Source organism: Periplaneta americana, chromosome 12, assembly GCF_040183065.1.
Source record: "Periplaneta americana isolate PAMFEO1 chromosome 12, P.americana_PAMFEO1_priV1, whole genome shotgun sequence".
NCBI lineage: Eukaryota > Metazoa > Arthropoda > Insecta > Blattodea > Blattidae > Periplaneta > Periplaneta americana.
In genome coordinates this window covers 102,599,267-102,619,438 of record NC_091128.1, presented here as the reverse complement: position 1 = coordinate 102,619,438, position 20,172 = coordinate 102,599,267, and the positions used below count along the sequence as shown (strand labels likewise).

Genomic DNA, 20,172 nt, shown 5'->3' with positions numbered 1-20,172 from the left:
ATAATGGTGGTAGTTCACTGTGCAGTGTTGAAGCGTTTCCCACATAAATCATAAACTTGTTAACTTTTTCATGTTCTTTCTCTTTTATTTCATTGCTGAAACTCATGTTTACAATATCATGCTCTTTCAACTACATTCCTTAATAAATAATATTTTTGTTTACTTTATGTTAGAAGAAAGTATTGATATTTGACCATTTTTAATGAACTTATTTTTTATCAGACAATCCATTAAAAGTAGAGAAGTGATCTTGCATCATATTATAGATATGACATGCATAAATACACACAAAAAAATTAATCATAGAATGTTGAATAGTTTTTAAGTTATGTGAGAAACGCTTCAGCACTGCACAGTGAACTGAATTTTGAAAAAAAAATGTAAATAACTTTTTTTATCGTAAAAATATTTTTTTCATATAGCAGAAGGACTAATTTTCATTATTGTGCAAGATACAGTAATAGAGCAAAAAAATATTGAATAATTCCAAAATTTTACTGCCGTAAGCTGTACCTAACCCCTCAAGTTCTTTTAACTTCCATTTCCTGTCAAGAGATCGTGATTCAGAGATCGGCCCTCTTGTAGATAATAGTTGCAAGTAGTTACTTTGGTTAGATTTCTTACGTGACATAATACAGTACTGTGAAATAATGTAATAGTTTACAGTTCCTTTCTATATCTATAATGAGGATGACAACGAGTGAATAAATAATTTAATGGTGAAAATTCTTCGAGGAAAAATCCAAATACCGAACGTGCTTATCATAAATTTTACAAGAACTTTTTAGTTTTTAAAACTAGATGATCAGCTTAAAAAGTTGACATGCTTGATTTTAATTAATGCTGCATCAGTTGTACACATAGTCTCTCCCCAATGAGTCCTTTTAGGAGTAAAATGCCTAAGCTGTAGATAATTTTGCCACATTGGACGTTGGCCGCCGTGAACAACATGCAGGCGAATCGTCAAGTGACTAGAATACAAACGGAAGTATCTCACAAAAGCTTGCTACAAACACCATTTTTTTCGTGATAAATTCTCCTTAGAATTTTCAGGAATTGAACTCCTGTTTTCCGCATGAAAAGTGAGTGATTCAGCCGTTAAAATAAGAACATAACTACTAAGAACACAGTCAATACGGGGTTTTCATGGAAGGACTGGAATATACTTCAGTTAATTTTTTGTTCCTATATTTACGCACATTTTTCGTATGTTGGCATTATAGCATTAAATGTTGTTTGGAAATTCATTTGTCTACGAGTTGTCAAAATGGAACCTTCTTCTACTTCCTTGTTTTACGAAATATTATGTTGCTATGAAATGTCCACTTCAAGATTTTCACGTGAATAAATGTAGGCCCCATTCGGAAACTCTGATATCTGAAAAGTGATCTTGGCAGTAATATCTGTGTGTCTACTAGTGTACAGCGATTTCTATTAAATTATTTGATAAGTTTTGTTTATGTTTAGTAAATATAAATCAGTTCACTCACCCAGGAGTTATGCACATAAAATATAATAATTTTAATAAACGAAATTATACCACACTAATAGCTATTTTAGGTGAATTTGTACAGAATTAATTCCAACTAGTAAAGGTGAATTATAATAATTTGTAAATGAAGACAATTACTTTACGATTATTTTTCTTTCGTGTACAATCCAAAACACTAAAGTGCGTCTTGTTATTTGGCACATACATTTTTTTATTTATGTGTGTTTTTAGAATGACAGTTCATCACAATAAACTGAAGGTTTTTTAAACAGAACCATAGTGCAAGAAATTCAAATTTGAGATATTAAGCGTGTGGTGAGCGTATTGTAGCGATCATCTACTGAATTATTTGTTAGTGGAAAAAAACACTATAGTCCTATGTTATAGGCGTAGGAATTTTCAGTCGTTTTCATAAAAACAACCATGGTCCAAAGACTTTTTTGTGAAAATAGCCATTGTCCAGGACATATGAATAAATTGTTGCATTAATAATGGAATCATATTTAGGTGCAGAAGTAACATCATAGAAGAAACGTAAACAACGAAAGGAGAAGAAACAGCATATAATAAAGAAAAAGAAGATTAAAGAAGAGGCACACTTCAGCCACAACAGAGTATTTTTTCTTAAAACAACCATTTCCCACAGTTACCTAATTTACACATATATTTCTATAAGGCAATTTAAGTTATAAATGTACTTCAATTTTCCCAAGTTTCCACAACACCTTAAGAAATTACATGAAAAATGTCATATTTGAAGTGTCAACAACACTCATGCCAGATAGTTTTTTGTTTCTCCTGAAAATTTATATTTTTGGACTATGGTTCTTTTTCCAAAAAAGCCTTCAACTGTAGACGGTAATATCTTTCCTAACATGATGAAGTAACTGATTTGTTGCGAAAAAATGTATAACTTATACGGGGATGTGTACGTTATTTTCGTAACTCATTTTTCTATAGTAGTTTACTATAAAATTGTCTTATAAAATAATGTAATCAGACTTTTCGTAAATGTCCTTTATAAAGCATTTTTTAGACATTAAACACTTTTTTTTCTGTAGAGTTGTCACCAATATTTACTAATGTAAGTTTCTCAGTCCTCTATCTCATTTTTACCGGAAAATCATTCATGAAAGAACTCCAGAAAAAAAGAAACTTATCTGACACAATCACACGTGATTAAATGAATATGTTTCCCTTTATTTGCAGTAGGTGGCAGTGCAGTCGGCGGGGGCGTGGTCCCAGTCAGTGACTACTCGTACAGTTCTCCATATTCGCAGTATACTACGTCATACGGCACTTACGGCTACGGCGCAGGCGGGTTGCTCAGTAAGTAAACAGTGAGTATTCACACAGGTTTTTGTTTTCTTCCACTCTCCGATATTCAAAATGGACAACTTGTACAAATAAAATTACATTAATTATTCTGAACGTCATATAACAACACGGAGTTTATTATAATTATCGGATTTCCACAAAAAGTGCATTATATTTGTGACATAGTTTTTTTAATTCTGAAAACATGAGTTTGAAGTTTAGAAGGATCACTAGAAAATATGTGGGTATTCAACCTGTGTTGGGACTTAAATGGATAAAAGTAAGATGGCTGAAATGGACAGGACATGTAATAGGGTATGATTCGACGACCAATTCTGTGGTGTTCGGGTAAAGGGATTTATTTAAGTCATTTTTTGTGCAGATGGAATTTTGTTCCCCAGATGAACACACAAGTTAAATTATACAAGTGGGTGTGCAAAATTCAAAGAATGCTAGCAGTTGATGTGTTTTATTTGTGTAGAAAATTATTTGCAATAAGGGTTCCAAGTTTAATTTTCATTTATCTCCGAACTCATTTTTATGACTTATCTCCCTTTACCCAAATGCCACAGAATTGTCCACTAAAAAGACACAAGATATTAATCGAATTCCTATAACAGCGTGAAACTTTTATGCTGTTCGTAATTGTTATTGTGAGCATGGTTGGGATTGTAAAGATGTTTGGGTTTTGAAATAAAATTTTTATATTTTTTATTTCTGTCTTTATACTCCCCGCATTTAAATTTAACAGGCGGAGCCTTCTTGTTAATAATTTTATAATTATTGCTTCCTCATTCCATTAGGTCTAGCCTTGAGACAAAAATGCAATTGATAGTTCGAAACGCTTCATACATTTAAATTTGTCGGTTCAAAAATTTTTCGAAATATATATATATATATATATATATATATTTTGCCGAAATGGATAATGCTATATGGTATATTTCTGTTTCCGGTGTTTGCATCATTCATGACGTCACTTCAGTAGACGTTTTATGATCATAGTCGTTGTTGTCGTGTGGCAACTGGCTGTTGTTGTTTGTGTGATATTTGTTCGTCGCATTCCAGAATGTGGGATACAGAGCAACGCGAAAATATTATTTTTTTTTTTTACAAAAATCTCCTTCAGAGACATTAAGAATGCTTGAAGAAGCTTTGAAGCAGCAATGAAAGAAACGCAGGTCTACATAGGTCGCGCAAGGAACGATTACCGAAAAGCAGTGGCGGCGTTACTGTCTGTTTTGACGTGTGTATGTAGGCACGCCGAGGAAGCGAGAGGTACGAGCTGATGGAAGTACTGTCTCTTACAAGTAGATGAACAGTTGAGGACATCGCCTGTGGAAATAAAGAGTGTAGCAAGAGAAAAATCCTAAGCGAATTAAACGCGTAACATATGTTTACGAATAAAATAATATACTCTGCGAGGGGAACGCTCCATCACTACATAATAAAATAAACGCACTTGGAACAAGACACATATTCACATGCAGTGGAACTGAAACTAAAACCGCAATGTAACTATCACAACGCAAGACTGATTCTGTCTATGTCGTTTCTCTTCTGACTGTACTCTTGAATATCATTCAAGTTATCTCATGACCTTTCCTGTCGCTCGCTCTTCCTTGTCGAATTGTTTCGTTCGCATTCCTGTCATCGGCAATCCCTGCTTGCGAGGCCTATACCTGGCATACCTGTTTTTCTGAACATCAACCGGAGTGCTGATCGTCTTTGATAGTCATAAGGCCTTCATTCTGAAATACGACGAACGAATATCACACCAACAACAGCAGTCAATTGCCACATAACAACGAACGTGGTCATGGAACTTCTACGGAAGTGATGTCATGAATGATGCCAACACCAGATACAAATACATCACATAACATAGGCTAATTCATTTCGACTAAAAATATATATATTCCGGAAACTTTTTGAACCGAGTAGTATTATAGTAGGCTTACGTCATTACAAGAATTATATTCATGTTTATGAAAATTAATATCACAGTTAAGTATTTTATAATTAGGCCGTGTTAAATTAATTATTTCTGTCTTTATGCTCCCCACATTTATTAATCGTCCTCATTTGTATACGAATAATATTTGATTAGGTTAAAATTAAGTTGAATATTTCGTTTTTACTGTACATATTGCCAGCTGAGCAGAACAGCGCGGCTCTTATCGCTTACGTGACGTAGCGCACTTGGATAGCATCACCCCATTATCAGAAAGTACGCCTATAACCAGATTTCTCGAATGTCAAGCACAGAACGTTTCACGTTAAAATACTTAACTCAGAAGTTGAAGGCAAAAGATCCAAAGGATGACCAAAATTCCGACAGGAAGATGGAGTTATTAAAGATAGTAAATTTCTTAGAAAAGTAAATAAATTGGCGAGCATTAGCACTGAATAAAGATCCCTGGTAGGAAATTCAAAAGAAGGCTAAGGTCTAAAGAAGAATGTTGTGTCACATAGGCCTAATGATGATGATGATATTATTATTATTGTTATTATTATTGTCACTATTATTATTATTATTATTATTATTATTATTATTATTATTATTATTATTATTGGAATTAATATCTTCAACGATACGAAACTAATTGCAAATTTCATTATGAGCATCGAACAGATTAGGCAATCCTTCAGGTGTTGGCAATGTTACCCTAAAGATAGAACCTGTAAGTCGTTCCGAAACATGGAAGATATTAAGTTTCCACACAAGGTTGAATACTCAAAATTCTTCTTTTGAAAAAATCTCTATGAAAGACTAAAATTTCTTGTAATTTAGAATGTCAGTCTGTTTTTCGGTTCGTTATAACGTGTAATGTATTTTCTACTAAACTACTGAATTGATTCTACATATATCACACATACTTACTGTATATATTCAACATTTAAGGCTCAGCTTATCATAAAAATATTCAGGTAAATTTTAAGACTTTTGCTCTGAAAATAAAAACTTTTATTACAGTCCTTCAGGAAATTTCATGAATGGCGATTCTCTTAAATTTCGCTCTAATATTATCTTCGATTGTAGTTGACGCACTCATTTCGTTTACAAGCAGTTAACTTTGTAATCTAAGTAAGCTCCATAATTAAATGTCGTTTTAAAATGAAGACATTATTGGTAGCAATTTCCAATTGACCGGTGGATCTAAGACAGACTGCTCCAGTGATAGATGCCTCTATTGGAGCGGATAACTTCATAGAATGCCAAAAACGATCATCATCATCATCATCATCCTCACAGGTTGTAGTTCTTTGAAGAACTGTTACGTTCTACCAAAGTTTTCTTTCCACCGTTTCTTAGGACCTTCTAACGCCAAATAAAATAGACACGAAGGAAAGTTGGAGGAAGTACAAATTTTAAGTTACGTGTATTTCACATGTCTTTGTTAGGATTGCTGAGACTTGTATGTCTATATGAACTCCAAGATAATAGACTACTTCAGCATTTACTGTCTTAATGAAGGAACTTAAAGAATTTAGAAGACTAGAAATCCAAAAATTTGGATGTAACGCACTAAAAATCTGATTTAAATGATATGACTAATTTACAATTATTTAAATGTGCTCTGACAACGTAAAATTCATTTATAAACTTGGAATTGTGGGATACTCTGTTATTTACAATAAAGAATATGAATTTTAAAAACCAATTTTTTCATTAAAATACTGTCGTTAGATCTATATTAATGTCAATATAGCATGGAATCCTTGAAAAATACGAAACGTAGAATAAGAAAAGTGGATTGCTGAAACGCATACTGTATGTGAGTATGAAATATGTTAATATGAAAAGTTAATTTCATTCATCAGTAACTGTGTTTAAGCCTAAGCTAACTGTAATAAAATTAGTACGCATACAGCGGTCTATAACATGATAGTACACGAAAGTATTTGAACTACAAAATGTTTTCATACGAAAGTTCTGAGCTACAAATTGTTTTCATACATGTTTAATTCTCTTAGAGATAGATGAAGCAACAGCGAAAAGGTCTTGGAGTTTAGTCGAAACCATACTTAAACATTACTAAATATAAAATATAAATAATCTTTTACGGATATCTGTCAGTATCTTACGTTAAGTTCCTAAAGTATGATGCTATGTAAATAAATTAATATTTTATTCTTCAACAAGTGAACAGTCCATTTTGAATATGCCTGCACTTAAATGAAAGCACTCTTTGTTTTCTTTTATTTTTATTTTATTTTATTTTTTTCAATCATTATTTCGTTTACATTTTGTTGTATCATTAAAGCAGAAAATAATTTTTATCCATAACTGGTATCTAAATATTGATCTTTCTTTCACCGTCCTTAGTAACTTCAACAATGGCTTTATTCATAGCAGTAGATTAAAAGTTTTTAATCACTCTCTCCGTGACAACCATTACATTAACAACAATAAAATTCATATATTTATTAATTTATAACTTCTCCACAAACAACCTACCTACATTATAAAGAAAAGGCGTACAATTTAAAATTAAATTTAGATACCAGTAATGGATAAAATAATGTATAGCGCACGAGAGTAAACAGATTTTATGAGCTCGTGAAAATTATCACCCTCGGCTTCGCCTCGGGTGCTAAAATTTCCACTCGCGCATAAAATCTCATTTTGCACTCTTATATTATAAATTACTGTTATTCAGTTTTCTTTTATTAAATTCACATTCAAGACTTTCGAAGTTAGTGCTCTAGAAATAGAATGAAAATATATTTACTGTCAATTTACTCAATTCAGACATTATGTATATATTAAGTTTTATTTCAATTGTCAAATATGATCTCTTTGTCTGGTAGATATTTTATACTGTAGCAACAGTCATATTTTATGCTTCGGTGTGATTTATAGATGTCTTACACATTAGTTCTATAATAGACTGATACATTCTTGTGTTTACACTTTCATAAATTTGCTTAAATGTACAAAATTAAAATATAACAACACAATTTATTAAAGATGTAAGAATAAAGAAGTTTATTTACAAGATTAATAAAACTACATGACAAGAAAACAAAGGAAAATATTTTATAAATCTCTAGAAATAGAATATTTAACTATTTTGCCTACCGTCAAGTTTTTGTTAACATAATAAAATTCGTTTAATTTTCCTTTGTTTGCATCAATATTTCTTTCAAATTATGTTGTACTAAGTAATGCATTTTATATTGATATCAGACTTGCCTACCGACTGACGAGGCGTGGGTTCGCTCCTGAACAGAAACAAGATATTTTTCTTTTCTATAACATTCAGAGCGATTTTCAGATTCACACACACACACACACACAGAGAGTTACTCAATACTCACACACTCACTCACAGCATTTAAAAAGCTGGTCGAAAAGTGATGCTAATTACTCATAGTTTCAACATATCGAAATTAAGAATGCATTCGTGACATGAAATTGGGCATCTTAACATATTTTTGCTGATTACGTGGTTCCTATCAATGAACGACACCAAAACAACCATTTTATATAACAACTAAAGTCATAATCTATTCCTAGTTTGTTTCATTATCAACATCATCTTCAGCAGTGACATTACACCACCACCGCCGCATCAGTTTACACCACCAATAATCAGCACCACCGCCTTCAAAGCTACCACTACCACCACTCATCACTGATATAGCTACTGCTATTACTGTAAAGGTGGGAGTCTTAACCTCCCATCAACCTCTGGACCGATTTTGCCTGTAATAGCGTTAACTTTACATTCACCACCATACATCACCACCTTCAAAACCACCCATCACTATCTTCAAAGCCATCACTATCATCCATCACCATATTCAAAACCATCGCTATTACTACCCACACCACCTTCAAAATCATCACTACTACCAACCATCACCACCTTCAAAACCATCATTACTGTCATCCATCATCACTTCAATACCATCACTACTACCACCCATCAGTATATTTAAAACCATAACTACTATCACCCACCGTCACCTTCAAAATCATCACTACTACCACCCATCAGTACATTTAAAACCATAACTACTATCACCCACCGTCACCTTCAAAACCATCACTATTACCACCCACACCACTTTCAAAACCGTCACTACTACCACCCATAATCACATTCAAAACCATCACCACTGTCATTCATCACCACATTCAAAACCATCACTATTATCATTCACACCACCTTCAAAACCATCACTACTACCACTCATCACCACCTTTAATTCCATCACTACTATCATCCATCACCATCTCCAAAACCATCACTACTACCACCCATCATCACATTCAAAACCATCACCACTATCATTCATCACCACATTCAAAACCATCACTACTACCACTCATCACCACCTTTAATTCCATCACTACTATCATCCATCACCATCTCCAAAACCATCACTACTACCACCCATCATCACATTCAAAACCATCACCACTATCATTCATCACCACATTCAAAACCATCACTACTACCACTCATCACCACCTTTAATTCCATCACTACTATCATCCATCACCATCTCCAAAACCATCACTACTACCACCCATCATCACATTCAAAACCATCACCACTATCATTCATCACCACATTCAAAACCATCACTACTACCACTCATCACCACCTTTAATTCCATCACTACTATCATCCATCACCATCTCCAAAACCATCACTACTACCACCCATCATCACATTCAAAACCATCACCACTATCATTCATCACCACATTCAAAACCATCACTACTACCACTCATCACCACCTTTAATTCCATCACTACTATCATCCATCACCATCTCCAAAACCATCACTACTACCACTCATCACCACCTTTAATTCCATCACTACTATCATCCATCACCATCTTCAAAACCATCCCTACTACCACTCATCACCACCTTTAATTCCATCACTACTATCATCCATCACCATCTCCAAAACCATCACTACTACCACCCATCATCACATTCAAAACCATCACCACTATCATTCATCACCACATTCAAAACCATCACTACTACCACTCATCACCACCTTTAATTCCATCACTACTATCATCCATCACCATCTCCAAAACCATCACTACTACCACCCATCATCACATTCAAAACCATCACCACTATCATTCATCACCACATTCAAAACCATCACTACTACCACTCATCACCACCTTTAATTCCATCACTACTATCATCCATCACCACCTTCAAAACCATTACTACTATCATTCATCACCACATTCAAAACCATCACTATTACCACACTTCACCACCTTCAAAACCATCATTACTAGCACCCATCACCATCTTCAGAACCATTACTACTGTCATTCATTACCACATTCAAAACCACCACTATTACCACCCTTCACCACCTTCAAAACCATCACTACTACCACCCATCACCACCTTCAGAACTATTACTACTATCATCCATCACCAATTCAGAACCATCACTATTACCACCCATACTACCTTCAAAATCATTACTACTAGAAAATACTTTGCAAGATCTCTCGTTCTTCTTCATGTTAATTTAATCTCTAATAACATTGATAATATGCTGCCTAGCAGTTCTCAGACTTGTGACACTACTATTACGGAAGTACAGCCAAATATATTGAACGAACAACAAAAATGGATCACGTATACACAACACAGCGCGTAGAAATTCTTTTAAAAATATAACGTATGTCTAAAACTGATTTAGATTTAAAATATTTAAAAGCTCTTCTAAAAAGTAATGCAAATAAAAAAATTCAAGATCGATGTGTTTACAATATATTTCCTGAAAATACGTATTTACATCATTTTTGGGGAAATATGCCTATTTGTTTTTATGTGAAATAAAATTCTGTTTTTTTGCTGGAACTCCACATCCGGAATTTTTAACTTTGTTAATTGTGCTTCATCACTTGCAGAAAAATATTTAAATACAAAGAAACCCGCTCCCTACTTATTAAATGCATAACTTGTACCTAATGGTACAAATAAAATGAAAAGGAAACAAAATTAATTCAATTATAATTTCTGTAATGTAAATAATCACTTGTGACTTTACGATATATTTTCTCAACGAATCTATAAAGCATGTTTTGTATAATGTTCTTCCTGGCGATGTTTCTCATAGAAAGCTATAATTTTCTATCTACCTGATTCTATTTTTATATAAAACTGATGTTTCAGGTAAAATACGAACGCTTACTCATTGCGACGTGATGATGGCGAGTTCGGTTTCACATTTTTAATTTTAAATCGTTAACAAATCGTATACGTTTTTTGTAAAATGGTCAGTATTTGACCATAAAACTCGAATCACATAAAGCGAAGTGGGTAGGCATTAGATACATACATGAATCATGAATATTTGACTATTAAAATTTGTGTAATAAATTTCACATAGGCCTAACGGTATCGTAGAAACTTCACACAATAAATCTGTATTTTAATGGCAACTGAAAACAAATTGGAAGCTATACACAGATTGTTAATAGCAGGGCATTCACTGTTTGAAAATATTAAAATTGGATTCCAAGAATCATAAAGCATCAAATTACTAAAAAGTATATGTATTTTATGGGAAGTACATTATGCTTTTGGTATTTCTTCGGTAGCCAATGAGGAATTCTCGTACATGTTACTTTTGTTTATCTCCACTTTTAGTAAGAGAGGCAGGAGAACAGTTTGTTTAATTATGATTGTTTGTAACTATTTTTCCTCGTCTCATATGTATTCCTTACATTGCTAATGTTTTTGTTTTTTCACAAGCTATATTGACATTGTAATCGCATAATCGTCATAAAAATTACCACAGTCATTACGACTAAAGCCAAAATTGCACTATCATAACCACAATTAACACCAACATAATAATAATAATAATAATAATAATAATAATAATAATAATAATAATTATTATAATAATAATAATAATAATCAGGATTGTGTCAATAGAAAATACGTAATCTATATGTAGATTCTACTGTAGCGTATGTGACGTACCGATAAAATATTACTGGCTATTATATAATCTACACAAAAACTAAATTTGTTACAGGAATGAATTTGAGAGAATTAGGCATATAGGAGCAGAAAAGAGAATATCTTCGCTGCGCCTCCAAAATCCGATGTGTTTCTAAAAAGATTTTGCAAGAGAAAGAAAAAAAACATTATCACTTTCAATTCCCTTGATATTCAAAGCTACTTTCGGTATAATTTCATAATTTATCATAAGTAATGATTGAAATTATACCAAAAGTAGCTTTGAATATGAAGGAAATTAAAAGTTACAATGCTTTCCCTTTGAAGACTTGGATGCTATGTATACTGACATTTCCCTCTATTCTGAAATATTTGACTTAGTGCCGGAAAAAATTGAATAAGTTTTTTTTAAGGTCAGGAAGGAGTTTCCTCAATTTTCGCAAAGAAAATGTAAAAAGTGAAACTTTTAATTACGAACAAAAGTTGCAAAACACTAACAAGTGAGAGTGGTTGTGCATAGTTCTTACAGAATTGAACATTTTTTGTTTGAAACTTCAAGGTAAGAAGCAGTACATCACAGCGCTTATGAGTCATGATGTTTTGTCCAAGAAAAAGATAATACTGTAATATTTAAAGAAGATGTTGCTAAAAATAACACGAAACATTCAAAATGCTGCTCTAAGGTGAAGCTAGTCTGTTTGCTGATTTTTCTCCATTTTCTTAATATGTGGCAGAGATTTAGAAGAAATTTATACAAAGTTTTCTGATTTTGATGAACTACAACCTAGATTTATTCTGTTAAAAAAACCTGGGAAGCATATCCGACTGATGTGGATTCAGACCTGCAGATGGTGCTATGTGACCTGAAAAGTGACAACTTTCTTATATCAATGACAAATTTTCAGCCCATTCAGATTTGGAGACTAGCTATGAAGGAACAGTATGCAAACTTGCGAAATTTTGTTTTGAAAATAATTATAATCCATGTTTGATAACACATACATAACATGTGAACGTGTATTTTATACCAATAAATTCTTAAAAACTAAGCACGGAAACAAGTTATCAGAAGATTTATTGAAATCGTTACTGCGGCTTACCACTACACAAATCGAATGGATATTGAATTTATAGGCTAGTAAACCAACACACAGCCCTATTTTCTCATTAAGTGTATTTGATTGTTATTTGTATATTCTTTGAGTTTGTAAAATATAAAGTAAATATAAATAAAACACATACCCGGCCCCAGAACAATTTTTACCTTGAAATTATTCAAGCCTGCTTCACAGAGAGCTTCTACCTGAAAGCCAGATTTGCATAATACATTCGTTACTGGAGGTACGTTAACAGAAAGCCACAATTTAAGTCACACAGAATTGTGTGCACTCAAAGTTGGGTTCTGGCGTCTTGTCAGCCCATTTGAGTTGTGTGGATATAAAGGGAAGAATTGTGACTGTGTCACGTATAGTTCCTGGGGTAGCTCAGTCAGGAGAGCATTCGTGAACTAAGCGAAGGGTCCCGGGATCGATACCCGGCCCCGGAACAATTTTTCCCTTGAAATTATTCAAGCCTGCTTCACAGGGAGCTTCTACCTGAAAGCCAGATTTGCATAAAGTCAAAATAGTTTGATTTGTGACATATTTCTTTCTATTTTCTAATAATTATAGCAATTTAATCTTATTATATCTTTCTGACACGCGGATTAAATTGAAAGTGTCATCTGGCCCTACAACCAAAAACAGTTGGACTAAACTCATAAAGAGTTTTAATTTTAATTTCCTTTAGTAAAAGTATTGTAGTTAAGTGTCTAACTCAAGAAAACTGTTCTTAAATTCAATATATTAGATTTCAATTAAATAATAAAATCACCGAATATAAATATTTCATTTGCTGCATTAAGTATGATATAGGCTATGTCATGATATTCGAATAAATTAGTTATTTATATTTATCCTCTCATAATGCATTATTAGACAAACAAATTTTAAATCTGCAATTTTCTACGTATGTTACATATTCTACAATATTTTCTACACGTAGCTGTAGGCGTAAAAACAATATTCTACGTGTAATGACTCAAACCTTAAAATAATAATAATAATAATAATAATAATAATAATAATAATAATAATAATAAATATCATAATCATCAAAATTGTTATTATCTTCACCGAATTCCACTACTGGATTCTTCATCCAGTTCCAACCTCAGTTCACACATGTGGAGTAACGGTTAGCGCGCCTGGCCACGGAACCAGGTGGTCCGGGTTCGATTCTCGATCGAGGCAAGTTACCTGATTGAGATTTTTTCGGGGTTTTCCCTCAACCCAATATGAGGAAATTCTGGGTAACTTTCGGTGCTGGACCCCGGACTCATTTCACCGGCACTATCACCTTAATCCCATTCAGACGCTAAATAACCTAAGATGTTGATAAAGCGTCGTAAAATAACCTACTAAAATAAAATAAATAAAAAATCCATCCGCAGTATTACGGAGACAACACTATACGTACATTCACACGCATCGGAGAGCCCTTGTCATTTGGTTATAGTAGCATGAAAGAGAACATAGGACAAGCATATGTCAAGGAATACACAGAGTCCTAATGAAAATGAAACAAACCTGCACTTTTCTGCCAATAAGTGATATTTGTCTAGCAGTGCAGCCCAATATCAGGCCGTGAAATGGGGCCATCATGATGGCCAGCAACCACCTAACACAAAAGACCAACAAACATGCTCTATATGGGCTGCGAACCTACGCCAGTGACTTCCACGCAGTATTAAAGATGCGCCTCAACTTCTAGCAATATGTTACAGCATACAGAGTGATTCTTCAGGTATGTTTGAGAACTTACAGTGATATGTGAACTGTATTCATAGGACATGGCAATTTATCATGGTATTTAGTTGCAAAGAACATTGATAACTGTTAATGTTACATTTTATTTTAGTCATTGATGCCACATTAAAAATTAATTCATTACACATCCTGATTACACAACTTTTAACACTGTATCACTTCGGAATATGTATTACATGACTTTGTGTTAAATTCTGTCGTAGCTGGTTTACAAGTTTCGACCTACTATGGGTCATCCTCAGAACTGGTCGTTGTTGGTCTTGGCGCCTCTTGTTTTGTTTCCTGTGAGGGTGTGTTCGTGTGGTGTAAAGTAGAGTCAAAGAGTGTGTTCTGAAATTGAGTTGTGTGTTGAGAACACACCCCAATGAAATTCTCAACACACAACTCAATTTCTGAACACACACACTCTTTGACTCTACATTACACCACACGAACATACCCTCACAGGAAACAAAACAAGAGGCGCCAAGACTAACAACGACCAGTTCTGAGGATGGCCCATAAAAAGTCGAAACATGTAAACCAGGTAACGATAAAATTTAACACAAGAAAGTCATATAATACATATTCCGAAGTAATTCATTACATTTTGAATCTTAGTTCTATCGTTATTAGATCAGGAAGAAAGGTTTGAAAATTGAGACTTTTTTTCCAGTCTTTTTCTACACTGTATGTGTGAATTCAGTTCAACGTCATATTAAGAAACGTGCTTTCAGAGTTGAATATCTCGAGGAACGGTTAAACATAGATAAAGGAATCGTGAAGAATTTAATTCACTGGCTGTTGTAGAATACAATAATGCCCAAGCATTATTGCCATCTAATAACATATAGAATACAGAATTCATTACGATGTAGCTCTTAGCGCCTTCAGCGGTGTTCCAAAATATTGCAAGGCCGTGCCTTCTCTTATTTTCAATTATTTATTTTATGACGTTTTTTCAACTATTATGGATTTTCAGTTTAAAAGTTCACGCACAGTTGTATGTTACTAACAACAACGCACATTGAAACACTATCAATCTGCTTCACTGTTAGTATTTCTGCCTATAAATTAATATCATTTTATACCTTATTGTGCATAACGCAAGTTATTTTCTGTAAATTGTGTTGTGAACTCTTTTGCCATTTAACCCAGATATGTACCCAAAATTTTCCACTGAATGCCAAATTTTATGTGCAGATGCAAGAATAATATGATATAACTCCACAAATAATTTACCGATTATCATGCAACAAGTTGTAGATATCTTAGTGCATATTATCATAGTAAATGCGCAAAATGAAAAATAAATGAGTGCAGTAATGCATGTACAAAATTAACAAAACAGGCCCCACACTGCGGTGCATCTGTCTGCCACGTCAACATTTAGGCGTGCCGTATAATCGTTTATTTTACCTGGGCCCTCCCCGTCCGAACCCACAGGGACTAGTGCACCGCAGCGGGCCTCACTAGCTTCTAAGGACAAGTTCCCGGCCATGGAAAAAGTTGTTATCCTGGTGTAGAGACTAGCTTACCTTGTACGAATTTTCAAGAACGTGATTCGTGTATATATGTTATCGTTAAAACCCGATATCAGTTAAAACTATTTCAACTAGTAAAAACTAGTTTTAAGAACGTATTACATAGAAAGCAAGTCTTCGTAAGATCTACAATCAATGACAGGTTAGATTTGGTTTGTTTAGGCTTTTATCATACGAAAACTTAAACTTACCAAACCTAACCTGTCCACCTGTCATTGATTCTACATCTTACGAAAACTCGCTTTCTATCTAACTACATTTGCTTAAACTAGTTTTTACTAGTTGAAACTGGTTTTGACGGAGTTCGAGTTTTAATGGTAACATATTTACGACTGGGCACCAAGTATTACATGCGGAAAATAAGCATGCAGCGTAGATACGAAATTCATGTACAGGAATAATGGAGAATTAGAGGTGCTTGTAAAATTTAAGTACCTTTCGCTATGAAATGAAAGTGTCCTATATATAGGACGGTAGGCTAATCTGGGTTTAGAAGTTTTAAAAGAATAAATGCCGACACTTCACACTTGAAAATTTTGTAATTTCGAACAAATTATCCAAAACCTGTATTGAATCACTCTGTATGTAAAAACTCTGCAGACTATGTATAAACTGCATACATGCTACATGTATATCTCTCTGTATGCGTGTGTATGTATGTAAGTATGTATGTATGTTTATGTATGTAGAGTATGTATTTACATACGTACCTACATATGTAGGTTTCTGTCAGAATCATAGCAATATATACACATAAGAAGTTTCATTACAGTCAGTCAGTGCAGCAAGTAAACTGACATCATTTCCTTTTTTCCACAGATTCCAGCTATTATTACGGAAATGGAGTGTCATCTTGTTCCACACTAAACCAAAACTTATTCCAACATGGAAGTTGCGCCCTTGACGGCGACGCAGGGGTGGAAGCCAGGTCTCCTATAGCAGCCACCAGAGCAAATTCTGGTGCCAGTGCGGCATCGCCCACAGGCAGCGCGTGCATGAAAACAGACATCAGCTCCTCTGCGGCGGACTTGCTTCTTGGCTGACAGCACCAAGACTTCACGAGAACTTGCAATATATTCTCATCAGATCTCAAAAGGATTCTACAATGTAGGGAAGGCTGTAAAACCAAAGATCAACTACTACAAGCTACTACAGACATGGATGAAATGATGACGTAGCTACAGTAAATAAGTTAATACGTGTTTGTACATTTTTTTAAGTGAATGCAATGAAAAAAATAATAAAAACAGTTCTGGAATGCACCTAGAAGAAAATAATCTCGGTTGTTATGAGTTGGTAATTGTGAAGTTAAAAAAAGTTTAATGTTTTCATGTTACAACTACAGCAACTTGTTGGAAACATGTAGACTTGTAGAATACGTCTCACATGAACATAAATTGTCCAACATGTTACAAAGTCGAGTACTCAGTAAAAGAAATTGTTTTACATTGATGTAAAATTAATCAATGTTTCTTAATGCTAACATTTTATAAAATCAAACAGCTTGTGCACTTCTTCCATGGAGAAATCTGGAACTGAGGCTGTTCATTAGTTTACAGTTCTACATAAGTTTTCTCTTTCTGTATTCAGGACCTTGATATGACAAAAAATAACGTTATAAGATCAATTACATGATCCGAAAATTGGACACAGAGAAAGATGTAAAAAAAATACCCCAAACAAGAATTAAAACAACGATTTGATACTCTGAAAGCACAAGTAAACAACAATTCTACGATTACAAGTAGGATTGTGACAATTCCATTAACAGTGACCGAATGTGCAGCGAGGCAGCGATCGAGTGACAAATGAAAGTGCGGTGCCTGTTTCATGTGCTGCTAGGAGGAGCAAGAGGTGCTGTGAGAAGGACGAAAAGTATCGTATTGTAAATATGTTCATGTTGCTAGACAAATAGGAAAACAAACAAGACGCTAGTGAAGCAGAGATCGTGTTGGATTATATAGATTGATGAAATTAAGATTCGAGCAAGTATTTTTGTTCCAAACGCAAGACTTTTTAGAGCGAGAGATTGAATGAAGGACAGGTGAAATTCAGTGTATGAAAAATATTGTTTCAAATTTTATTTTATTTTTTTGTATACAGAAAAAACCAAAGACTCTTACATCCGTTGCGACCTGACAGTACGTCACAATAAATGTGTGTAAATGTTAGACTCGGCCTTCTTTCTTTTCTTCGTGTCTTTATTTTATTTATATCACTCATAATTACACGATAAGTCACTTATTGTTTTCACGTAACGATCATGTCCGTTGTAAACAATCACTACACGCGCACACACCAATTTCTAGGTAGAAAATTTGAAATCAATTTCATGGAATGAATGTTGTTACAGTAAAATTGTTGAACAATCACATGGCTAATTATACCAAACGGTTCGAATTTTATCCAAAATAAATTCTATACTTTCTAAGTCACTAATGAGAGGTTATAGATTTTTAACTGCATATTTCATTAAAAGTAGCTAAATATTTCTGAATTAAAACTGCATTCCATCACATTTCAGTTAATATTAGCACTTTAACCTAAAAGCGTAAAGCGAAAGAAGCCGAGTCTCCATTAACATTTGATGTTCTATAATTTAAGTATTAATTTATTAGAAATTTTATAAAGATGGGCCCCTGAGAGTTAATATCTTATAGATTTTGAACTGCAGGAATGTGCAATCTTTATATTTTAGTTCAGATTATTAAAAGTAAATATTAAAATATGAAATTTGAAAAGTGAAATATCAACCAAGTGATCACTAGGGTTCTGTCAATGAAAACGAGTAACAACAGTTTTCACTCCTAGTCAAAGAGTATGCACAAAGTACTCTTCAAATAATTAAATGGCGTGGAAGTTGCTTAAAAAGATTTTGAATGTGTTTTTATTTATTATTTGCTTCCTTTCTTATAAGAAAATAAAAGTGTAATACATTCTAACCAAAGAGGAAAAAAATGTTAAAGCAATATAATTATCCCATGTTATTTTCTTGCAAAGGTAATAATGATGTCTTCATTATTATAGTTATAATAATTCTGATTGTATAGACGTAAGTTTTGATATGTAAAGAGAAGAGCGATCCAAATGTTCTTATTTTTTTGTTCAGTTCATTTTTAATTTAAAAATGTGACAAGTTCCTTGTTTTTGTCCCGCCAAACATTTGCCCCAGCCTATGTCTTGCCACATGCACCTCCCATCCAAATCTTGTCTCAATCATCATTCCCTTTTCATTGACACCCCCACCTCAGTTTTCTACTACGGTCCTCATCCCCGAACCTCATTCCGTCACATGGTCTGATATCATGTAGGATAGTTAAATAGAAAATAAAATTATTGTAAAGTATTAATTAATTGAACCCGTGTTTTAATTCATTTTTACACTCTTAGCCTACCCTCATAATGGAAGCTTCAACACATAATAGTTTGAAATAAGTAGATCTGGGATTTCAGGGTAATTGCCTACTTTGTTCCTTAAGCATTAATTTAAAAAATTAAAATATGTACATGTTTCGTGGAAAACCATGAAAGCTGGTAGAGTTTTATAGTAGGCCTACCCTAAAATATTTATTTGGCTCTTTAGTGTCTATATCATGGTCTTAGTGTCTATTTCCACATATTTTTTAATTTAATTATTAAAATGCTTAATAGTATAACAATAGAAGACACAAAATAAAAAATGCATACTCTTCATGTCTGCGCCGAGTAACTGCTAATAGAGTATCAAATTAACAATCACCAATGTTTTAAATCTTAAGCAGCTGTTTCAAACCTTCTCACTTTATCAAATAACCAGTAGTACTGGTCTTAACTACACATACATACATACATACATACATACATACATACATACATACATACATACATACATGCAATGCACACATGTACGCATATATAGTGTTCTGCCAAGTGGCAGGTCTTTCACTGCAAACCCAGCATTCCCCAATCTCTCTATTTTATGTCTTCCTCGTATCATCCATATATTTTAATGTCGTCTA

The 20,172-nt window shown here is 33.6% G+C and overlaps 1 protein-coding gene across 13 annotated transcripts in view; it reads left to right on the top strand.

The window, feature by feature from the left end:
* Window positions 1-19,533, top strand: part of sv (paired box protein shaven) — a 1,022,136-nt gene extending 1,002,603 nt beyond the window's left edge. For 10 of the 13 annotated variants that reach the window (XM_069841828.1, XM_069841829.1, XM_069841827.1 and 7 more), the window contains 2 exons: window positions 2,702-2,821; window positions 16,994-19,533. In XM_069841828.1, the coding sequence (XP_069697929.1) occupies window positions 2,702-2,821; window positions 16,994-17,217 (344 nt within the window). In that variant the 3' untranslated portion in view covers window positions 17,218-19,533. Of the gene's footprint in view, window positions 1-2,701; window positions 2,833-14,449; window positions 14,629-16,993 lie in introns of all 13 variants that reach the window. The other 3 variants (XM_069841833.1, XM_069841830.1, XR_011335301.1) reach the window with 2 other exon arrangements.
* The last annotated feature ends 639 nt before the right edge of the window (window positions 19,534-20,172 follow it).